At 39.9% G+C, this 22,489-nt stretch overlaps 1 protein-coding gene across 9 annotated transcripts in view; it reads right to left on the bottom strand.

Moving 5' to 3' along the window:
* Positions 1-490: 490 nt before the first annotated feature.
* The window catches only part of LOC117996669 (uncharacterized), a 40,528-nt gene continuing 18,529 nt past the window's right edge, over positions 491-22,489 (bottom strand). For 6 of the 9 annotated variants that reach the window (XM_069509608.1, XM_069509602.1, XM_069509607.1 and 3 more), the window contains 12 exons: positions 21,757-21,927; positions 13,074-13,170; positions 10,712-10,780; positions 10,452-10,561; positions 7,960-8,184; positions 7,045-7,227; positions 6,136-6,311; positions 5,026-5,229; positions 4,195-4,419; positions 3,632-3,850; positions 2,381-3,556; positions 491-715 (listed from right to left, as the gene is read on the bottom strand). In XM_069509608.1, coding sequence (XP_069365709.1) covers positions 655-715; positions 2,381-3,556; positions 3,632-3,850; positions 4,195-4,419; positions 5,026-5,229; positions 6,136-6,311; positions 7,045-7,227; positions 7,960-8,184; positions 10,452-10,561; positions 10,712-10,780; positions 13,074-13,170; positions 21,757-21,804 — 2,793 coding nt within the window. In that variant the 5' untranslated portion in view covers positions 21,805-21,927 and the 3' untranslated portion in view covers positions 491-654. Of the gene's footprint in view, positions 716-2,380; positions 3,557-3,631; positions 3,851-4,194; positions 4,420-5,025; positions 5,230-6,135; positions 6,312-7,044; positions 7,228-7,959; positions 8,185-10,451; positions 10,562-10,711; positions 10,781-10,850; positions 13,037-13,073; positions 13,171-21,756; positions 21,928-22,489 lie in introns of those variants that run through there. The other 3 variants (XM_069509606.1, XM_069509610.1, XM_069509609.1) reach the window with 3 other exon arrangements.

Below are 22,489 nucleotides of genomic sequence, written 5' to 3' on the forward strand. Positions count from 1 at the left end.
TAGGTACATATTTGCCTACATGCTTTACGTAATATACAGCCAACTTTACCGGAACAGATACATTGCTGCTTCACCGAGTGATATTAAAATACTTTCTCATAGAAAACCATCAACAAATTAAAAATAAATGTCAAATGAGCTCTATGGCTACCATTCAGCGTTGAATTGATGAATCACCCCCCAAGCGGTAAGTGATGAATTTATGATGGAAGCGGGCGAACTTGTAAGGGGTACCGGGTAGGGTAGGTATGCCGTATATATGTATATTGTATATTATATAATATGGCAATTATAAAACCAATGCCTAACGCCTAAGCAAAGAATTTTTAAGTACTACCTAAATAAGAATCATTACTTTCTAGGTAGGTAGGTAGGTAGGTAGGTACACGTTCGACGTTTCACGTTATCGAGCATTGCTGTGCTCTTTAAAGCTTTCTCATTGACCATTATTGTATCTGCGAGGCGACCCCGCTTTAAATGAAACGCATAATTCTAATAATTAACGATCATTTACTTCAAAATATTCATATAATTACACAATAATGCTCTAACTCTGTGAGAATGGAAACATAGGGCCTAAGATAAAAAATTAAATATTTTGTCTATAACCCTGACATCATAAAATATTCTCGAGATTCGCCTACACAAATTATATTATAAATAACCGAGCGTTGAATAAGTTTTAACAAAGGGAGCGTCGGTCTCGCAGGAACTCCTGGAAAAGAAAGAGTCTTTTTATCAATGAGATCGGTACAAAAAGAATACGGTTTGTCTTACACTTTCTTATACTTTTTAAAATAATATAGGTCATGGAAATCTGTAATACATAAATTGATATAATAAATATGTAATCAAACATTTGACAATAGAGGGTAGGTACTTGAAAATGTGAGGGAGGAAAAGAAGTCGGACTGCACTCAAAAGTATGTCGCTTTTATTATTCAAACACATGAATCTTCCATTTTTCTGCATTTCCAGGACAGGACTTCTTCCACGAGGTCTCTTCCGTCCGATCGCGTGCAGTGATCATAAATGAGAAAAATCATATCATTAAAAGAGTGATCCAATGTGAATTTCGAATCTTAATCATTCACGGTCCACCTTATACTGAAGCGTCTCAAGAGACGACTCTAATGATTAAGGCTCAGATCTATAGAGCGAACTTTGACTTTGCTCAGACTTAAATTTCAGTTAAAACGAGACAGATTTATGCCATAGTGCCATATATTTTTAACAGTGTCGTGCTCTATAGATCTCAATCTAGTACAGCACCCATTCGATTTCTCACAGTATTTATTGTGTTTAAAAATTTGCATACAAGGTACTTATTAGCGGGTCTGTAGTAGAAGACTCAAACTGTCCTTGGCTCCTCCTGTTGTCTTGGCAAAATATTTTGAATTATTAATAATGAATTATTTGATAATAAAGTACCTACCTAATTAACATGAAATATTGACTTAGGTAACCATTTTATTTGAGACGGGCGACACTAACTAGATAAGTTAAGATAGATAATAATATTATAGTCGTATAATTCAAAGAAGATCATAAGTCTGCGTCTGTAAAATACCTATTTAACTTTAGCAAATATAGATAGGTAAACTTTGCATAAAGTTAAATACCTACCTAGCTTAAAAAATATGCTCGAAAGTGTGTAAATCAAAATTAGTGCACACCGATCTAAACTACTTAAACCCAAAAAGATTAATTTTTATGGCGAAGAAGTAGAGACCTACTTAGGCCATAAAAAATAAAAACAAAATAAGAATTAGAAAAGAATTTTATATACAGCTCATATGTAATTATGTAGTAAGTATTTATTAAAAGATAAAAGCTTCAATATAACATAAAATTTTCCTTAATATTGATGCTTTTAACTTTACGTTACTTATAGTCCAAAATAGAGGTAGACTGATATCAATTAAAATAATTACAAAATAATTAAAATTGTCTTAATAATAACAACTAATAACAAAGTGTGACTACAAAACAAAACAAAATATACAAATATAACTATGTGTAGGGTGAGACTGATTAAGACCTAAGACCACATAATAGGTATAGCAAAACAAAATCTTGAAATAAGCAAACTTTGAATTGTTTGGACTCAAAATATGTTGTACCTTAGATAGATAAAGCTTAAATATACCTAATAGGTGAACTAAATCTTTATTTTATGTACCAAATACGTGTAGGTACTAGATTCGTTTATGGAAATTGTTTTATTGTCATGTGAACCATTTACATTAAGAACAGCTAGTGGCTACTGAACTACTTCTATGACTACGGTGACATCTACACGGTACCAGTCAATCAACACAAACTACAATACTACTAGTAGGTATACTATATCTGTGAAAGCCGATCTCGGAGTACTTACTCGTCCTCCCAGGGACAAATGTCGTTTCGCTGCTTACGTTCACTGACTCCGCTTTTACTTTCACGCTTAACTATATCAGATTCAGAAACTGACGACAGTTCGTCTCTATGAGCAATTTTTTTCAACGCGTCAGACTCGGACGCCGCCTTGGAATCTCCGGAGACTCTCTGCGGTGGCAGCGAAGGCACTTTGTCTGCGTTGTCGTCGTCGACGCCGACGTCTTCGCAGACCGCGAGCGGCGCCACCAGAGCAGCACTCGGCGCGGCCGTCGCCTCCGGAACGTTCGTCTTATTGGGCTCCGGCACCGGAACCGCACTACTCACAACACTCGCGGGTTCACCTTCCATCCGACTAGCTGCGTCTTCTTTTCTCTTAACATCCCCGACCTCTCTACTCGGGGTCGACTTGCTCTCTAAGGATACGGACGCTTCCCGGGATGGCGGGAGACGCACGGACGCAGGTTCATTGTCGGAAGTTCTCGTCGACTCCTCCTTGGAATCCGCATGCGATTCTTCTTTGGATTCCGTTCGCGATTCGTCGCACGAGCCGATAGACGCGGTCAGGGTTGCCGTGTCATCCGAGATCGCTTTTAATTTTACATCAGATATTTCTGATTTTGAACCATCGATGTCGGTCGCAGCGTCCTCGTCGATGGCCATCGTACACCGATCGGCGAAGGCAAGAGCCGGCTCCGTGGGCGTGACGTCCGCCGATGCGAACACCGAGGACGGCTCCTCGGAGTGCGCCAGGGAGCGACGATCTTCCGGCGAAGCGGTTTGCGAGGGCGAGCCCGCCAACTCCTCGTCCGGTGCGGAGCTGACGCTGATGGTGGGCGTAGGGTGGTACGACGGTATTGGTGCCGGCGTGGGCGGGCCGGGTGCGACGCGCGGCATGCGCGGCGAGTGTGGCGGTGAGGCGAGCGGGGCCAGGTGGCGCGGCTCCACGGCCGACAGGCGGCGCAAGGGCGGCGGCGCGCCGCGCAACCCGCCGTCGAGCGTGCTCTGCTGCGGCAGGCGCTTGATGCGCTCGCTCACACCCACCGCCGCGCTCACGTCCGACGACGAGCTCCCGGAATCGGCAGTCGAGTCTTGCCGCTTTCTCGTCGCTCCATACGGACATTCCCTCGACGAACTCTCCCATGGAAGTACATCCGCCGTGTCATCATCGAGTGGATCCCTGAAAGCGTTTAACAGAATTATTCGTGGCACTCGATCTGTGGAGTTGGATAACAACGATTCGTCATGCACTCACCGAAAGGGTATGTCGCAAAGGTTGGACTGTGAGTGGCTGTGGGGCGGCGGCTCGGGCGCGCGCGGCGGCTGCGCGGCGCACACGGCCAGCTCGTGCGCGGAGCCCGACAGCGAGCGGTCGGAGCCGCGGCGCCGCGACAGCGCCACGCCGCCGCCGCTGCCGCCGCTGCCGCTCGTCGAACCAGGCTTCTTCTTCACTTGCCCGCCGAAATTGAAAAATCTATATAATGTAATAACCATACAATCAGTAGAGATCTACAGTCTTAAGATGTCAGGTCAGTCCAGAATCTGTAAAAGCGACACCATTATAATAGTGAGACAAACGAATGAACCGTAGAAAGCAGGCCTAATTACCCGAATACGGCAAAGCCAAAAGGAAGGTTATGATTTTAGCAGTCTATGTATGAATCCCTGTTTGTATGTCTCTAAATAAGTATGTTTGAGCAATAAGCAGACCCCTCATACTATAGACGTAATCAACGGCTTAGTTTGGGCTACATACTTGGGATCTTATATCGACCAATCCTTACAACACTTCGTTGTCACTAGTAATTGAATACTCACTTCGCTTTTTTCTGGTACACGTTCCGTCCCTCGGTGAGTAGCCGCTGGAAGTGATCGGAGCGTATGAACCGCGGGTAGCAGTCCTTCTTGAGCAGCAACCCGTACACGTGGTCTGCGGCGTGGTCCAGAGCGTACCGGGAGCCACTCCGGATGCCCTCGGCCACGCGCTCTGCGGTTGCACCGTCGATGTTAATCTCGCACGGCGCACCGGGTTTTAGGAACTCCCTGAAGAACATCATTATCATCATGCTCACAGCTCAACCCATCACCGGCGTGTCGTTTGTTTCGCGTATTGTGCATGTATACGCTAAATCTATTCTATAATATAAAAATGAATCACCAAATGTGTTGCTCATCGCAAATCTCGAGAACAGCTGAACCGATTTCGCTAATTCTTTTTTTATAATATTCCTTGAAGTACGAGGATGGTTCCTGATGGATTGTGGAAAAATTAAAAAAAAATCCTGAAAAAGAATCGACTGTAAGGCGGTACGACGTTCACCGGGGCAGCTAGTTAATTATATATAATTCTTTGTATAGATACTGATTTTGTATTTTGATCACTATAGAGCTTTCAAGCCGAAGTGACTGCACTTAAATTTTTTGGATCTTTTGTACGATTACAAAGTCTACGTTATTCTGCTCTGGGTGTAACAGATTGCTAAAGAAGCGTGCCTTCTACAAACAACTAAATTAATTATTTTTTAGGCTAACGACAAAAAAAAATCATGAGCTTGAAAAATTTATTTTCTGCGGTTTATTACTTAGCTTTGTATCAGGAAATAACTAAAAACATTTCCTATAGCAAGTATTTGTTGAATTAGTACTTACTCGTAAATATCCTCTAGTTTCTTGGGTATTTGTTTAGTACTACTTCGCCGTAGGTCCATGACCGCAAGCCAGAAACGTATGTTTTCGTGTGAATATTCTTTGCGAAGGAAACTAGTGAACTCTTGAAGGCCAGTGGGGTCAGACACCAGTTCCTCTATTGATAGAGCCCATCGTTGTACACGCTTTTCGCTCGGTACCTCGACTCTATAATAAATCAAAAGGAATCCAAATTGAGAAAATCAGCTATTTTCATGTAGTTGGAAAAAAATCTAAATTTTAGGGTTACCTACATTTCTACTCGGTGCCTACGTATCTCCAGAGAAATAGAAGCTCTTATATTCAATGCCTGTCTGTCGTGTCTGTCCGTGAAGCAACCCATCTATAGAGTTGGTTGGTAACTCCCGTTAATCATGAAATTGGGCAAGTAATAATGTGTTAGGTAATTGTTATAATATAGACCAGGGTCGATAATTTTTAAGGCAAAAAAATCTTAATAGTATACGAATGGTTGGAAAATGTAGGTAGTTAATGGTGTAAGTAATAAAGGAAAAATCGACCCGACTGAGTAAAAGTCCCAGAAGGGAGGTGGATGGCGGCGTGCGTAAGGGCGGATATTTGCTTTTGCGCTTTACGGGTAGGTAAACTATGCAATCAGTCGAAAAAAGTCAAATGTAAAAGTTGTAGATAATATAAAAACTAAAACTTTCTTATTGGACATTATCGACCATGAAAATTATCGATAAACATGGATAAAACCGGCTTTTTCGTTTTTAATTACACACCCGCACGTCACCCGCGCTCGCCCGCACTGAGCTGTGCGGGTGTGCGGGGCGTGTCCTCCCCGATTACCATCTCGATCTGTCGCGTACTATATGTATTACCTTCTTTTACGGCCAATCCTATCTGTCGATAAATTCCCTAGCAACATTGTTATTCGACTAAAATGGTATAATGGTATTTTTTTCATAAATAACAATGTTGCAAGTAGCACAACGAAAGATACGGATCTGATTGAATAATTATTTCGGTTGGTCGGGTAATTAATTAAAAAGGGGTTACAATGAACCAAAACAACGCCTGCTTCTATACAACATTTAAAAAGGGGTTTACATTGGGCTATTGATCTGCCAGAAGAGAGTGTCTTCAGTGATCCAGGGGTTAGAAGGTTGCGGCGGCGTGAGCCAGGCATCGTACGGAGCGAAGGTCTCTGAATAGGCCATAAGGGCCTCAAGGGCAATAGAAGTCTTCACTCTCGTGCGGTCCAGGCTCGCTTTTAGGTGTTCAATCTGTAATAACAAAATGTACCTACATTATAAGGTGTACAGCATCATGCTAAGTTGGGACCTTTTTTTCGGGTTGTGGTTATATGACATAGTTTATTCTAGCGCTTCTTTTGCTTGAGACCTTTAGGCTTTAATGATCAAGTGTTAATGGCGCCGGGATAACGAAACCCTTAAGTAGGTTCAACTAGTGATGTGTGGCACGAACATGGAATAAACGTTTTTTCTTTCTTTTTACCTTTAATTTCTCCGTCATGTTAATCTCATTTGTTTATAATGGATCGGTGGGATTTTATTCTACTTAGTATTTTGACTTCTATCGACTGGTACTAGGCCGCTATGTTATGAAGCATGCTCGTAGATGTCACTTAGTAATAAGCTGATTCCTACTTCTGTGTTTTACTTCTGTTATTTCTGAATTTGTTTTCAAATTTTAAAATACGAATAGGTGTAGTACGCGACAGGTTGAGGCAATCGGGGTATGAGACGGGGAGACTATCCGCACACCCGCACTATCCCGCACCGGGATACTGCGGGGGTGTGTGGGTGTGCGGCGCATTCCCACCCCAATTGCCATCTCGGCCTGTCGCGTACATCGTACCCTCTGTATTGATCCGTATTTTAACCGTATAGCTTTAGAGGTATTCAATGGTTCAGGATTCCATTCCAGGTAAGGTAGTTCGACATGTTTCTACGTTGATCAGAGGAAGGTGTTGTGAGTTTTAGTTGTGGTACGTACCTCTCGAGTAACTTGTTCTATCGTACGTTTCTTAGGCTTAGGTTGCCTTGTTCGTACAGGCACAGGGCACGGTTCCAGCGCGCTCGGCACGCCAGGAGGTGGTCGGGCAACCCTCCAGTACGCCCGTTCTTGACTATCGCTCACTATTTTGTCACCCTTTTTCCGCTCTTTCGCTAACCGCACCTGGTAAGAATATCTACATTAGTTAGGAAAACAAAAGATTGTCTATGAAGATGCAAAACATTCTACGATGATTCGGACCAATAAAATTGCCGATCGTAAGCACAATTTAATTTTTATGGTATATTTTTTTAAACGTGGTAAGAAGAATTTATAGGACTCCCCTTAAATTAAGCAAAATTGCAAATATGTATAAGATTGCAGACAAGATTCGATTCAAAGACCACATCGATACATCGATACATGAAATGAGCAAGATTAAAAAAAATCATGAGATCGCTCTAACACATTCAATTTACGGCTCGGTTCTACGCCCGTCCAATTCTGCAGGACCAGGTTTTTACTGGTTTCCAGTTTCCACAATATAATTTTTTAATATACTTATAGTGATGTTGTATGATGATGGCATATGATAGTTTCTATCCTGTTTTGCACACGATCACTCGTATATGAATCATACTTTTTATGGGACAGTAGGTATAATTCAGTGCATGACAAAACCGAATAGCATTATTTAACTTGATAGGTTTTTATGCTTCATCTTATAAATAGAATACCCGTATTCCCGTATGAATGCTAGTCAATATATAAATAAATGCTAGATTCTCAACTTTCATAGAGGATCGTGTTTAGTAGTGGAAGTGTTTCGATAAATTACAAGTTTAACATGAACGCCATCCTGCAAAAAATTGTTCCTGTAAAGAACAAGATGTTGCCGCGTGAACGAGCTCTCACTTGTTCCTCAGCCTGCATAGTGATGAAGTCCCACTTCGCAGCGAGATTCTTTTTGAGATTGGCGAGGGCTTCCTGTTCGTACTCCTCTAGGCCGTGACGTTGCTTGTTGCGAAGCGTGCGCTTCACGAGGTAGATGGCGTATTCCACGTTGTCGGGGCCCACCGTCGGCGCGCAGGTCCCTGCGCCGGCCACGCGCGGGCCTTGCCATGGCCAGTAGTAAGGACTCTGAAAGACAAAACATTGCGAACCAATTAAATAAGCTGATTAAATCAGCAGGTCTATTCCGTATCTCCTTGGCTTTGATTCTTAACATTACTGCGGCAACCACCTATCATCACAAGCACCTCTTCTAGATAACACGGGATAGTATGTAACATAATATATAGCAAGGTATGCAGTGGACACCGTAACTTACTTATTTTGATAAATAGGTACTTTTATTGTACCCTGGTCCGCTGAGATACGGAATAGGCCTGCTGGCTATTAGTTGCACTAAAGCTACTTGTCATCAATGTTTGGACAGCAAGTAAGGTCCACGTATGAGCAATCGGTGTGTGATCTCCAAACTTGCTCATATCTGCTATTGGTTGTTGGTTGTAGGTTTACCGGGTTGCAGCTGCATAAATGGATACCAAGCAACACGTTTTTGAATTTCTTCTTTCAAATTCTCGAAATCTTTTTTAGCGTTTAAACTACCGTGAGTGATTTCCATTATAAAAATCCGGTGTCCTTGCAAAAGGACCCCGGATGGGTTCGAAACTAGTCGGGCTAACGTCGACTAAACACGTGAGTACAGCCGGGACAGATATTATTCTCGAAAACTTGTATGTGCCGCCCGCAGTTTTTCTGTGTATCGAATCGGATTTCACACAAGAATTCAAAAATACCTACTCTAGGAGCCTGTGGAGTTTGTGCGATGTCTTTATACATAAAATTAACTTTGAAATCACATTTCGTTGCTTTTGTTTTATGTTTTATTAAGTAAATCCAATCCAAGAATGACTGGCGATGACGGACTTTCGCACACGAAATTGCAGGACTTACGCAATGTCGGCTGCTTATCGGTCTTTTATTGAATATAATATTTTGGAGAGTGTGCTTTGGAACTTCACTACCTTGTTCTTCCTTCACAATTGGGTATTTGACTACTTAATACCAAAAATAAATTATTTCTCAGTGATTATTAAATAAAGGATCTTCCAAAATAAGTAAAATCCACTAGTTGTAAGTGTGATAACCATTTTAAATTATCGATTTTAAACTAAAAAAGTACGTCATTATGATGTGACGTCACATTCCAGTATTTAGCATAATAAGCGCGCGTTTTGACGTGACTTTGTCAAATCAGTTAAATACCGTATTCTAGCATAGAAGCGAGAAACCGTGAACATTGCTCCCTATGTTGTCGACATCTTATCATTTTTGCAACATTTTTGATTTACGTTTCAGATGCGAAACGCTAAGGTGTGGTATGCCCTTCCGGCATCCGTGCTTCCTGCCACGTGTAACCTAAATACAGTGGAAACTCGATTAACGGGACTAATTGTTGTCGCTAGCGATTCGGATAATCGAAAATCCGGATAATCAAATGTATGATGAAAAGCGGGTTTTGTGCATATTATGTAGTTCACCATAATAGGTAGTATTTTTAATTTTCAAAGTAAGATAACTATACCAAGTGGGATATCATATGAAAGGGCTTGTTCGGGACACTGTGTGTACCGAACACTGAACTGTGCGGCGTCAGCAGTTTACGCAATCCTCGTGCTGGCGCCTAGCAGTTCACAGAGTAGTGCACCACCGGCCGCGGCGGGAATCGCACTCATCATCAATATCATTATCATATCAATTATCAATATCAATTAGTATCATTAAAGGAGCTATCGAAGGACATTAGCAGTTATCAATTCTATCATTATCAACAACCCTCACAGGGCTTTACCTGTTCATTCTAAAACAGGGTTTTGTTTATTTTTATGCATAATAGTTTTTGATTTATCGTACAAAATGGCGGAAAAAATGCCCGAGTACGGAACCCTCGTTGCGCGAGTCTGACTCGCACTTGGCCGAACAATTTTCGGTTGGTAGTCCGGATAATCGCGAATCCGTATAACTGAGGGCCGGATAATCGAGTTTCTACTATACCTTCAAGACAAGAGAGAATATGGCATCTTCTTGGCAAGCGCGCTCTAACCTAGACCTCAGCATTGCAGCTTTTTATTATACATGATTGTCGTCGAGCGCAAGCCTATCTTGTACAAAAATCCTTCCTGAAAATTAGCACAATGAAAGCTGTGTGGTGTCTGTCAGTCAGAAAGGCCCTAATAAAATATTATTATTAAAATTCAAAACTGCATGCAAAATTAAATGAAATGCTGGGTAGGTAGAAAGGTACAATCGTTGTGAGGGTCAGGAATTGTTGGAATAAACGTGCATTTATTCTACAAGACTTACCTACACTATATTTTGATTTATCTCATTTAAATACTCACTTGAAATCTATAAAGAGAAGAATCATCCTTTAACACAAGGTTTTTCGAATCGTTGACAGGAAAGAAGTAACCATATTGGCAGAGTTGATTGCCTAAATTTATTGCTTCAACTGAAAAGGAATAAAATAAAGTTATTTAGAGGACAATTAACAAATAATTATATAATAGCTACAATAATTAAAATAAAATTAGTGAGAAGTAGTAAAGCTATAACAGGTGAAAATAAAGTTAGGTAGTAAAAAAGTGTGGTAGGTACTTACCACGTAACTCACCATTGGTAGTCTCATCTAAATTAAACCTTTCCATTAGCCATTCGACAAGATCGTAGCCTGAAAAAAAAATCCCTTTAGTTCCCTGGTTTGGATAAAATTCAATGACTTCGCTTGCCTGTTTACCTACTTATAGGTTTTATTTGAAAAACCATTTGCGAGCGTGATTTACTCTTGCGTGATACCTTGAGATTTAATTACAATCATATTTTCCATTTTGCAACTGTTGTCTGGCTATTGGAAAAGTGTGCAAAACTACAATCAAATGCTTACAATTAAAATAATTACTAACAGTTTGATTGGCTTTGTTATAATTGATTTGTTTTAAATTATTTTGTAAGTCTCAAAGATCAAGAAAGTAATCGCTTGAAGATAACTAATGCAATCAAAGCAATCAACGATAACGGATTACAATAGAGCGGTGAAAGCCCTCTCAGAATGTATAAGTAGTTGTTTGCTCTATTGATTTTACAATTTAGACGGCAGACGCGTCGCATTCGTTTAGTCAGGACAAGACAAGGGGCAAAAGCGAGTTGTTATTCTAAGGGGCAAAAGATTGAAAATGTTTAGCATATTGTTTTAATCGTCATTAAAATATGTGGTAGGTGTAGAAGAATTGCCTTGATAAGATTTCTAGAGATAAAAAAGCAAAACCGACAAGGGGTTTTTCATTACATCCATGCACGTTTTCCCACTTGGCCCTTCATAAAATTTGTACCTACATTTTGTTTTCGAGAATATTAATTTATGTTGAAACAAATTTGTCGTTGGTTACGGCGCCTTCAAAGTTGCAAAGTGCCGCGCGGAGGCTGGTTTGTAAATCCAAATAATAAAAACGTACGACTGCAGCGCTACACCTGCGCTGCGACCGCGCGTCAGTTCATCGATTGTTTTTTTTTTTTATTAATTTTTTTTTTATATTTTTGCGACTAATTTGAAGGTGGGCTTAGGGGAGGTAGATACTGATGTTTTCCTTCACCCAAAAATTCACACGGAACCCAATTTCATACCAAATATTTAGTCAGTCACATGCACCTAATTCACTTTTATTTCACAAAACAAAAACAAAAAATCGTAGGTTTACTCTGTAACTACGAGGTCGACTTACAAAGACGGGGACGCAAAGGATTTCCAGAAATCCACGAAGCAGGTCTGCCTGTTTTAAATACATCATCATCATCAGCCAAAATGCATCCACTGTTGGACTCTTTTAAGTAGCGCAACTTTGCCATCCTCGGCCTTTCGCATCGAATCGAGGCACTTTCAGGATGTCATCGCCATCGCTCCAACTAACAGGGGAGGGGGGCGCTTTACACCCCGTTTGCTAAGACGTGATCAACTAGGTATTATAATATACTAGTTGATGCCCGCGACTTCGTACGCGTTAGATTTTAAAAAATCCCGTGGGAACACTTTGATTTCCAGGATAAAAAGTAGCCTATGTCACTCTCCAGGTTTTTAACTATACCCGTGCAAAAACACGTCAACCCGTTACACCGTTGCGACGTGATTGAAGGACAAATCAACAAACCAATAAACCAACACACTAACAAACAAAAACACTCTCGCCTAATATGGGCTGCACTGATAATAATAATTTGGGTACTGATTCTGTGAGCATTACGGCTCCAGCGGCCGTCATCGGTCCTCAAACGTGAGCCCACTTCAACGTGCTAGCCTTGAGAGCTAAGTACTTCGGGAAATACAAAATTTATATTTATCTACTTATAGTCGAAAATGTATGTAATCCCGATAGAACGGCGAACTGCCATCGCAAGCAGCTGTAGTCGTACCTACGCTATCGATTTTACAATTAGACGCGACGGCGCTGCTTGCTTCTAGCTAACCACGACTAAAGACGGGGTTTGACATAGCATACAACTTATCTATACTTTTAATAAAACTGTAACAGTTCCAATTCTGTACATTGAAGATATTTTAATATTTTTTTTGCAGGACACGCTATATTCGATACTGAGCCCAAAACTCAGATTTTTCATAGTTTGTGTCTGTATCATGGCCGTCGTACTTATCCATTCACGAAAGACCCACACACTCTTTCAAAAATCTATTCTATTCTAAATTTACTCGCCAGCGGGACAGGAGTGGAGAAGGCGGGTAGGGAGGCGCAAAGGGTGCAACATATCGACGTGATTTTTCGCATTATAGGTATTGCTGGGAGTGGCGTAGGCTACTTTTATCCTGGAAAGGTATTCTCAGTAGTACTTAAGGAGCCCGGAGTTGGGAAGTTGGTGGTGGCGGTGCCGGACGCCGCCGGTTGGCCCGCATCTTCACCTGCGTGAATTTTTAAAAATCCATTATACTTATACCTACTCTAGGCGTAAAAGTTTACCCGTGAAAGCAGAAGGTATGAAGCTAAGAAATAATTTTTGACTCCGCACTGGTACGCCGGTCTCTGGATCTTGCATTTCTTTTATCAAAGCTTCCATCTGAAACGAAAGAAAAAGAATTAATACCTCGGCAATAATTGCATTATTGATGTATTTGGTCCAGTTTAAAATCCTCTGTTTTCTGGAAACCTCATAAGTATCAAATAAGTTTATTCTTAGATCAGTTTCTAATCCGATCCGAGTCCGTGAAAATACGGATATAAAAAACTCGGACCGAATTCGGATATCGCTTACGTACTAATCCGATCTCTGATCCAAATTCAAGCTATTAAGTGGATATCTTTGAAATATCTACCTCGTACCTATGTCCAATTTAAATCCGAGGCACTTCCGAGATACTCTCACGGATGACGAAAGTTGGATGTAGTGCTTAAGCTACGTGAAAATACGTTCCGAAGTAGTCTTCGGAACGTATTTTCAGGGATTCGGATCGGATAAGTGCGTAACCGCCCTTATTCCTAGTTAGACAGATTGTTCATATAATTACGTACTAGTATGCTGATGTAGCAATGAGAGCAATCGAAAATGAGACCAACGATTGCTCTCATATTTCGGCCACATCATACGGCGGGGGGACGACAGCTTAGAAAAGCTCATAGTGACGGGCTTCACTGAGGGCAAAAGACCGAGAGGCCGCTCACCAACTAGGTGGTCCGACCAGCTAAAGGAGTCCAGCAGGTGTGGATTTCATCACATTGTAAAAATGGCCACCGACAGAAGCCGATGGAAACAGATAAGCCATTCGAGGGCAGTTTGCCAGGACCACGATCTTCAGCAATGAAGGAACGAGCGGAGAGAGAGAGAGATGCTGATGTAGAGATGCAACCTCTACACTGGCTATTTTAATAAAAAAAGCAAAATTAATAATTTATTTTTAGATGTAATTAAGTATCAAATACGTTTATTTCTATCATTTTTATTCTAGCTTCGTTCGATACAAAAAATTGCGAAATTGAAATTTTTTTTTTTTCGTATCATCCGAAATTACTTTTAGTACTTTTGATTGCTGAAAAACACAAAAACGACAGCTCTCCAAGTATTAATAGACCAAAGAGCAATGCATCATTGTCCTCCCCTACTAGCAGTGAAAGATGCTTCATATTCGAGAGCCTCTTGATATCGCGAGGGGATGTCTTTGAGACCCGCCAGTCCCTTCATGGCATCTCCAAAATATATAACAACGACCGAACGAATCGAGTACCTACTACTTGAATTTTTCTTTTCTTTTCATTATTATTAGTCACCACTATTTCTTTCTAGTCGGTCAATATCTTACGGTAAAACATAGCGGTATGAAGTCTTTACTTCAGCTCCTTATTTTGATTGTATCTACAGCATCGTAAGAGTTAAGTTGACCTACGCGGCACCCGGTTGAAAGGGTTGCGTACCTGAAGAGTGTACGGAACCCTAAATTACAGCCTCCGCTATCCGTCCGTCTGTCTGACCGTCCGCTTGTCTATCTATCTTTACGTCCGTCTGTATGTCAATCAGCGGGCTGTACCTGTCTCATGAACTGATTATACTTAGGATTAGAGCGAGTCGAAATTTTCAGTGTCCGTTTCTATTGCCGCTAGAACAACAATTCATTGATTTTTAACATTGCTCTTTTTTCTTTTGTACTTAATTTCTCAATCTGGAGGTGGGCGTTAACAACTGTAACACAGTTTTAACTAATTAGCAGTTATAAGTTAAATAGCAGTTGTTAAGGCAAGCAATGTAAAGAGAAAAATCCCCTAATGCCAGCAATAAGACCCACCTATCTGCCAAACATGATTCTAGGTCAACGGGAAGTACCCTGTAGGTTTCTTGACAGACAGACAGACAGACAGACAGACAGACAAACAGACAAACAGACAAACAGACAAACAGACAGACAGACAACAAAGTGATCCTATAAGGGTTCCGTTTTTCCTTTTGAGGTACGGAACCCTAATAAAGATTTTTTTAATTTTTTTAAACGATTAAAATTTCAAAATGGCCGCTATATAAATTAAAAAGTACATAGTAGGTAGGTACTTATTATATTATCTTGTACGATGGTACACCCTTCGTGTGCGGGTCCGACTCGCACTTGACCGCTTTTTATTAATACTTTCATTTCCGCTGCTACTAATCAACTAATTTGTTTACTTGATTGGTAGTTTGTCGATATTTCGACTAAATCAAAACGTTCCGTTACCACTGCAGGCTGCATGGTCAATTGTTTGCATGGGTCGGGGCAGAGCGGTCCCTGGGGACACGAGGCGAACGCGGTGACGTCAGGGGCCGATCAATAGAGTATTATCAACCAGTTCAACCAGTTGTCTCATTAGATCCTTGCTTAAGATTGTTTTGCTTTACACGCTTGTTTACATCGATTGGTGTGATTCGAAAGCCTCTTGTTTTTTCAATTGAGATGTTATTAAAATATGAAATTAAATATATTGGTTGACGGCACGGACTTTTCGGTAACTGTGAAAAACCTATCAGTAATACATATTTTACTACACAAAATAGATCATCATGTGTTGAAGAATCAATCACATTATTATGTTCTCGGGATATATTATCATACCTAGGTAGGTACTCCATAAAATTATTCCCTTTCTTCATACACATTCTTTATTGGCATTGTATGGTTCTAGGTACTCCTTTCGAAGATACAAATTACAATGAAAATAATACACGTGTTAGGTAAGCGTTTTAGTAATGTTTTTTTATAGGAGGACAAAATAATACGAGTTAATAATATGAACATGTAATCAGAAGCTGTGTGATAGAAGAACAGAGGCTACTGGGTGCCTCACTGAAAAAGAGCGAAGTGGCGTACAATTTTTTTAAAGAGCTTCCCGGTAAAAATTATAATAAAATCAGCTAAAAAGCAAGTAGGTATTTACTCTACACTGCATGAACCGAATTTTATAGGAATTTTTTTAGGAAAATGAAACCATGAACAAAAGTTAGAATTATTAATACACATACTACATGCAAAGCTGAGCGACCTAACTCGAGCAATCAATAACAATAAATCTGGGGTCCCGGGATACACAACGCGTGTATGTATTGTTCTCATTGTATCGCCGCTGTCCCGGCCGACACAACAATAGGAGTTGTGCCGAGTACAATGCCAATAAGAAATATACACATAACGTGGAATAAAGGGGAAAGGAACAATTAAGGAGTATGCGTTGATTAGTTTTTGTTAAAAGAAAGTTTGTTTTTTTGTTAAGAAAAATATAAAATGAAAGAAAATAAAAAGATACGACACAAGTAGGTATACACATAGACATAGACTAGCTGATGCCCGCGACTTCGTCCGCGTGGATTTAGGTTTTTTTAAAATCCTGTGGGAATTTTATGATTTTCCAGGATAAAAAGTAGCATATGTCACTCTCCATGTCTTTAACTATGCCTACCCATGCAAAAAACGGCTACATACCACAATTAATTTTGATGTTTTTATTTGTCGATATTTCAACCCAATTGCACGGGTCATCACGACGGGACGTCCCGTAAGGTATTCGAAAGATTTTCGAAAATCCAGTTTTCACACGTCTTTCCGGTCCGTTAAATTAATGTTGATCACCTTTAATTTGAACTTAAAAACTTTTAATTCAATCTCACGTTTATTTTTCAAATAACTTAGTAAGTAGGTACTAATATTACAAATCGCTATTGCATAAAATAATTATAATTTCAGTGGACCTTAATACAGTATCGGAGCGAACAGTCATAATATTAAGTTCATAGCGTCGTCGTCTCAATGTCTTCATACCATCATCGTCAGCACGGATTAAGGATAGAAGGTCATTCACGCCATAGTTGACGCATACCCTTGGGATTTATTAGGTAAGTACCTACTAAGTACATAGTTCAGTGCTCTTAGTATGAGATTTTACATCTCGTTTAATATTGATAGATTTCCAGATGGAAACAATTACGTAACAGTAAAATGCACCTAAACCTTGTCATTTAAGTCAAAAATTCGTACCACTGATTTTAATTTCGCAACGTTTCCAGCCTGTCTGGTTGTAGATATGAACGAATTTGAGCTTAAATTAAGGAATTTTAGGTTCATTTTATTTTAACACTGAAGTGTTTCGACGCTCGGATTCTCTATCAATGTTGGTGTGATGTAATATTATAGATTATTCAACATGGGGGGTAATGTAATGTCTTACCTCGCGTGCGCCGGGATAAAACCCAAGCGTAACGAAGGATGTTCGAGTAGCTCCCGAGCGTAGCGAGAGTGTTGCATCTAGAATCCTGAGTGAAGCGCGGGGTTTAGAGGCGCCCAGGATTAAGACAGTACTACCCCCAAGTTCAATACTCTAAGTACTTTTCACACCTCGTGAGACAATAAAATCAAAATCTTCGTATGCTCAAATAGGTACCTACCTATCTGTCTTTAGAAGTTTCTGGGAGCAAACCGTTTATTACACTTTGAGAATTAATAGTTTCCGGGTTTAAATTACTGCTGTTATGATTTAAATTTCAAGTTAAATAAATAGTTATTTTCCTAATTTTTTTTCTTCTTCTGGCTTTACACAGAATTAGCCAATGTCAGGTTTGTTATTTATATGAATGTTATTAATAAATATAAAATTATGAAAAATCGGGATTTGGATTCGGAAAGGAAAAGGATAATTTTTTTGCATACCGACTATATTATACATAATTTACTATAACTTGATATCATTTTTTTCTAGGAACAAAGATTATATATTTATAAACATTAAATAATTTGTATATTAAGTAATAGACAACCTAGACCTATGTATATATCCTACATGAAGTGGAATGTGCAATGATTTGAGAGATTCGAGATAAGCAAGAAAGGCAGACCGATCATACAACTTGCTCGGTGCTCCGGATACGGAATGGTTTAAAATTTAAATTCAAATTACTTACCTCTCTTAAGGCGTAATGGATTTCAGTACAACATTACACCTCGAATAAGTCATAGGAATGTTATGACGTACCCACTTTACGCGGCAGTGTAAAGCGAGTGCGAAAAATCTCATACTAAGCGCACAGTACTGCACGCATATAAATGACGTGAGTGTTGCTTATCAAGCATTGAGTAAGTTAATGATTATGGTCGTATTAACTGATCATATCTGTTACGATTAAGTAGTATCTAACACATTAGGGTATTTCCAGTGCAGTAAAAAATGAGATATAATTTTTGTGACTTAATAGAAAAAAAAAGAAAGACAGAAAACATTTTTTATCTGATACTAGCTGATCCCCGCGGCTTCGCCCGCGTAGATTTAGGTTTTTAAGGATCCCGTATAGCCTATGTCACTCAGGAATAATGTAGCTTTCTACTGGTGAAAGAATATTTAAAATCGGTTCAGTAGTTCCAAAGATTACCCCCTACAAACAACCTTAACGACATTACCTCTTTATATAATAATATAGTATAGAGTATAGAGTATAGATAAGTAAACTGGTGTGCCGCGCAGCATCCTTAAAACAAATTGCGTAAAGAACTCAGAAAAACGTAAGCGATGCATTTTTCTCGGCGCAGGCGTTTGGACGCGTTGATAATTCTTTCCTATTTCGTTCCTTAGTTTTGTTTCATTGATAATTTGCGGCAAGAACATCCTATGCACCTTGTATATCGTGTCGCTAACGCGTTTCCGCGAGAAACAACTTATTTCCTTCTTTTGATAATCGCTTAGGAAAAATAGATAGACAAATGAGAATACGTAGGTATATTGCGCGTAATACTCAACACACCTGTCTGTCCTCTCACCAAAGGTTGCTGGTGGAGATTTCTTAAAGCCCCCTTTGCATTGTTTTCAGTTTTAAGTGTTTTTCTCGTGTGCAGGTGCTGATGCCGCGGGCTGGGTTGCGTGAACGTGTTTGGTCCTCTAGCCCAGCCACCAGGCGATGCATGGAACACCGTGGGGTTTTAGTCAGTAAGATTCCGACATAATCCCCGCACCTCTCCGGGCGCGGTGGTATCAATCAGGAATATTATACCCCCCACGAAAAATTTAATACGCAGCAGTGCGGATATTAGTTGAATCAAAAAGAGTTTCCAAGTTTTAAATTCTCGATTGCAAAAATTTATAAAACGATATTTTTGGGATCTAAGACATGTTGGACTGCTTATAACCATTTACTTACCACTAAGATTATACAGGGTTACAAGAAAAGAGGACACGATCCCGTTAAGGGGTTATAATACAGGACATTAGCTATCAAACGACCCCTAAAGTGCTTATGCGAAAGTGTATCGTTTTCGAGTTATTCATTTTTTTATTTTTTTCTTGGTAAAAGGGTGTTTGCCACTTTAAAAATAATCTTTAACTTTTTTGCATTAAACTCGTTTTTACATTGATTCTGATTTAATTCTTTGGCAATAGCATTTGTTAGAATTTTCTACCTGGTCTCTTTGTTGTGTAATTTTTTCTTGATTTTATGATTTTTTTGTAATTCTTTTGTACCAATGGATACCTAACGAAACGTAGATGTTTTTAAAATAATCCGCAGGATAAGTGCCATAGTAATTTTTACAGAAAATTTGTAAGTTATTCAAAGCATTAAATTTAAAAATCGAAAACTTTTAAAGTTTTTGGGCTGTATTTTTAAAATGCTTGAAGTTTTTTTTTAGTTTTACAACTGTTTATTATTAACAAGGATATGTACTAGCAATAAATAAATAAAAATCTGCTGAAATACATTGTTCCTTTTTTTATTAATTTTTAAAGTGGCAAACACCCTTTTACCAAGAAAAAAATAAAAAAATGAATAACTCGAAAACGATACACTTTCGCATAAGCACTTTAGGGGTCGTTTGATAGCTAATGTCCTGTACTATAACCCCTTAACGGGATCGTGTCCTATTTTCCTGTAACCCTGTATATTAAGTATCATAAGTAAAAAAAAAATGCGCACTTACGAACTTAGGATGAAATTTTCTCTTTGTAAGGACTGGGTTGTAGAGAATAGTTTTTCTTGATTTACCGCCTTTTGTCGTCATGGCTATATTATGTAGACTGTGATAGAATGTTCCTTGCCAAATTTGGTAACGTATTTGTCGTGGATGGGGATACTAATAAAAATAATCACGTTTACTAGGTAATTTGCCCACTATCCAGTCAGTTCAATACTGTTTTTTTCTAGGCAGGTACATGTCGGATGGAAAGCAGAATTGTATTGACCAATAAAGTTATATGCTTCGCGAAGATATGACGCAATTATGCTTGCTTAGCTCTTACATCATAGCAATATTCAAATTAAATTCATAAGTAGGTACCATGTAGGTACAAAAAACTAGTGAAAACTAGGTGAATAAGTAATCAATGTACTTATGTAGTTTCAACTAATAAGTGTAACACGTTTTGATTACTTAGTTAGTACTTAGTAGATTTGTACTTTGTAGGCACAGTACGCAGTACATCACCGAAAGTGATGCACATCGATCTTTAGAAGAAGACAGCAAACTAGTAGAGCGTTGTCCCTGGCGTTGAGACCGACAAAACGTCATATAGGTATGAGTGACAGAGACAACGCTCTACAAATCCGAAATGTCATTCTAAAGGCCGATGTACATTACTTTCTGCCGCGTACATTATTTGTAAATACTATGTATCTAACTATACCTATCCTATAACCAAAACCATTTACCTACTTACTTAGCACATCGATTTTCACCCACATCTTGATCTTATCTAACACACAGATATGACGAGCTGGTATGGCGCGGGCGATGCGATTTTGGGGTTACCTTCAATGGGAAGATTCGAGCTCATTTTCCGGTTCGGCTTACGTATAATCAAGTTTCAAAGATCTCTCGTACATGTACTTAGTATCCTAATCTAGTACTTAATATTTCTTTATTATAAATGTGAAAGTTTGGATGTTTGTATATATATGATAACTATATATATATAACACAATAACTGAACTGATTTGTCTGTCTGACTGTCTAGAGGCCAATCAGTAGCGAATTATGGGCCAACTAATAAAAAGAGACGATGAGTTGATGAAGTATAGCCTAATTAGATAAGGCTAGTTTTAAGTTTTATTGTAATATTTTCAATAAAAAACCGGCCAAGTGCGAGTCAGGCTCGCGCACCGAGGGTTCCTTACTATAGTCGTATTTTTTTCGACATTTTGCACAATAAATCAAAAACTTACCTATTAGATTACGTGCCCACTAATGAAAAGAGATGATAGGTAAGTCGATTACCACTGAGATGTTACTTATACTTACTTAGGTACCTTATCGAGGTCCATGTCTGGTTACCCCACTCCATGCATACAGGTTGCAGGATAAATTGTTGTAAGTGGTCCCTGGGGGCACGGGGCGAAGGCGGTCAGAGGCCGATCAGTAACGCATTACGGGCCAACTAACTAAAAGAGATGATGAATTGAATTTATTGTACAATTTTATTAAGACGTAACCTACCTTATCGAAGGCAAGTGGTCGGTGCTAAGGCACTGTCGCGAGGTTCATATTTTCCTCGTCGCATTACCGCTGTAGACTACAGAGTAAATTGCTTAAGTCGGGCAGAGGCCGGGCAGAGGCCGGGCAGACTGGTCCCTGGGGACGCGTGGCCAAGGCGATCACGTCGATCACTAACGGATTACGGGTCAATAACTAGAAGAATTGATTACTTGAGATGTTACCTTATCGAAGGCGAGTGGTCGGTGGCGGGGCATTGACGCGAGGTCCATGTTGTCGTCGGGGCGGAGCGGAGCGTGCAGGCGCGCGGGGGGCACGCGCGCCGCTAGCCGACCTCCATGGGCGTCTGCCGCAGGGGCCGCATGCCGCTCGCGCCCGCGCTGCGCCCCCGACACCTGGAATCAACCACACACATCAGTACCAGTACCTAAGTACTGTCCAACACCATCAACATGACAACTATAAATAACTTAAAGGAAGTGTCTAGACACCCACAAATAGGTACATAGTTGTTTGATTAAAAACCAGTCAAGTAAGAGTAGACTCACACACGAGGGTTCCGTACTATCGTAATAACATTAACAATCGAAATAACGCTTGTTTTTTAAAATTTTCGTGGCGGGCATTTTGAAATTTTTATTATTTGTCGTTACAGCGACAATAGAAATACACTTTTTGCTAAAATTTCATACCTCTGATCGCTCTAATGAGCGATCCGATCCGAATCCATGAAAATACGGATATAAAAAATATCTACGTCATATGTCATAAACTACCATACAAATAGTTCTATGACTAGGTACTTCGGAACGTATTTACACGGACTCGGATCGGATGAGTGCGTAACCGCCCCTACGTTTCATGAGATACAGCCGCTGACAGACAGACGGACGGACAGCAGAGTCTGAATAATAGGCTCCCGTTGGCACCCTTCGGGTACGGAATCCTTTAAGAGAA

Source organism: Maniola hyperantus, chromosome 3 (assembly GCF_902806685.2).
Source record: "Maniola hyperantus chromosome 3, iAphHyp1.2, whole genome shotgun sequence".
NCBI classification, from domain to species: domain Eukaryota; kingdom Metazoa; phylum Arthropoda; class Insecta; order Lepidoptera; family Nymphalidae; genus Maniola; species Maniola hyperantus.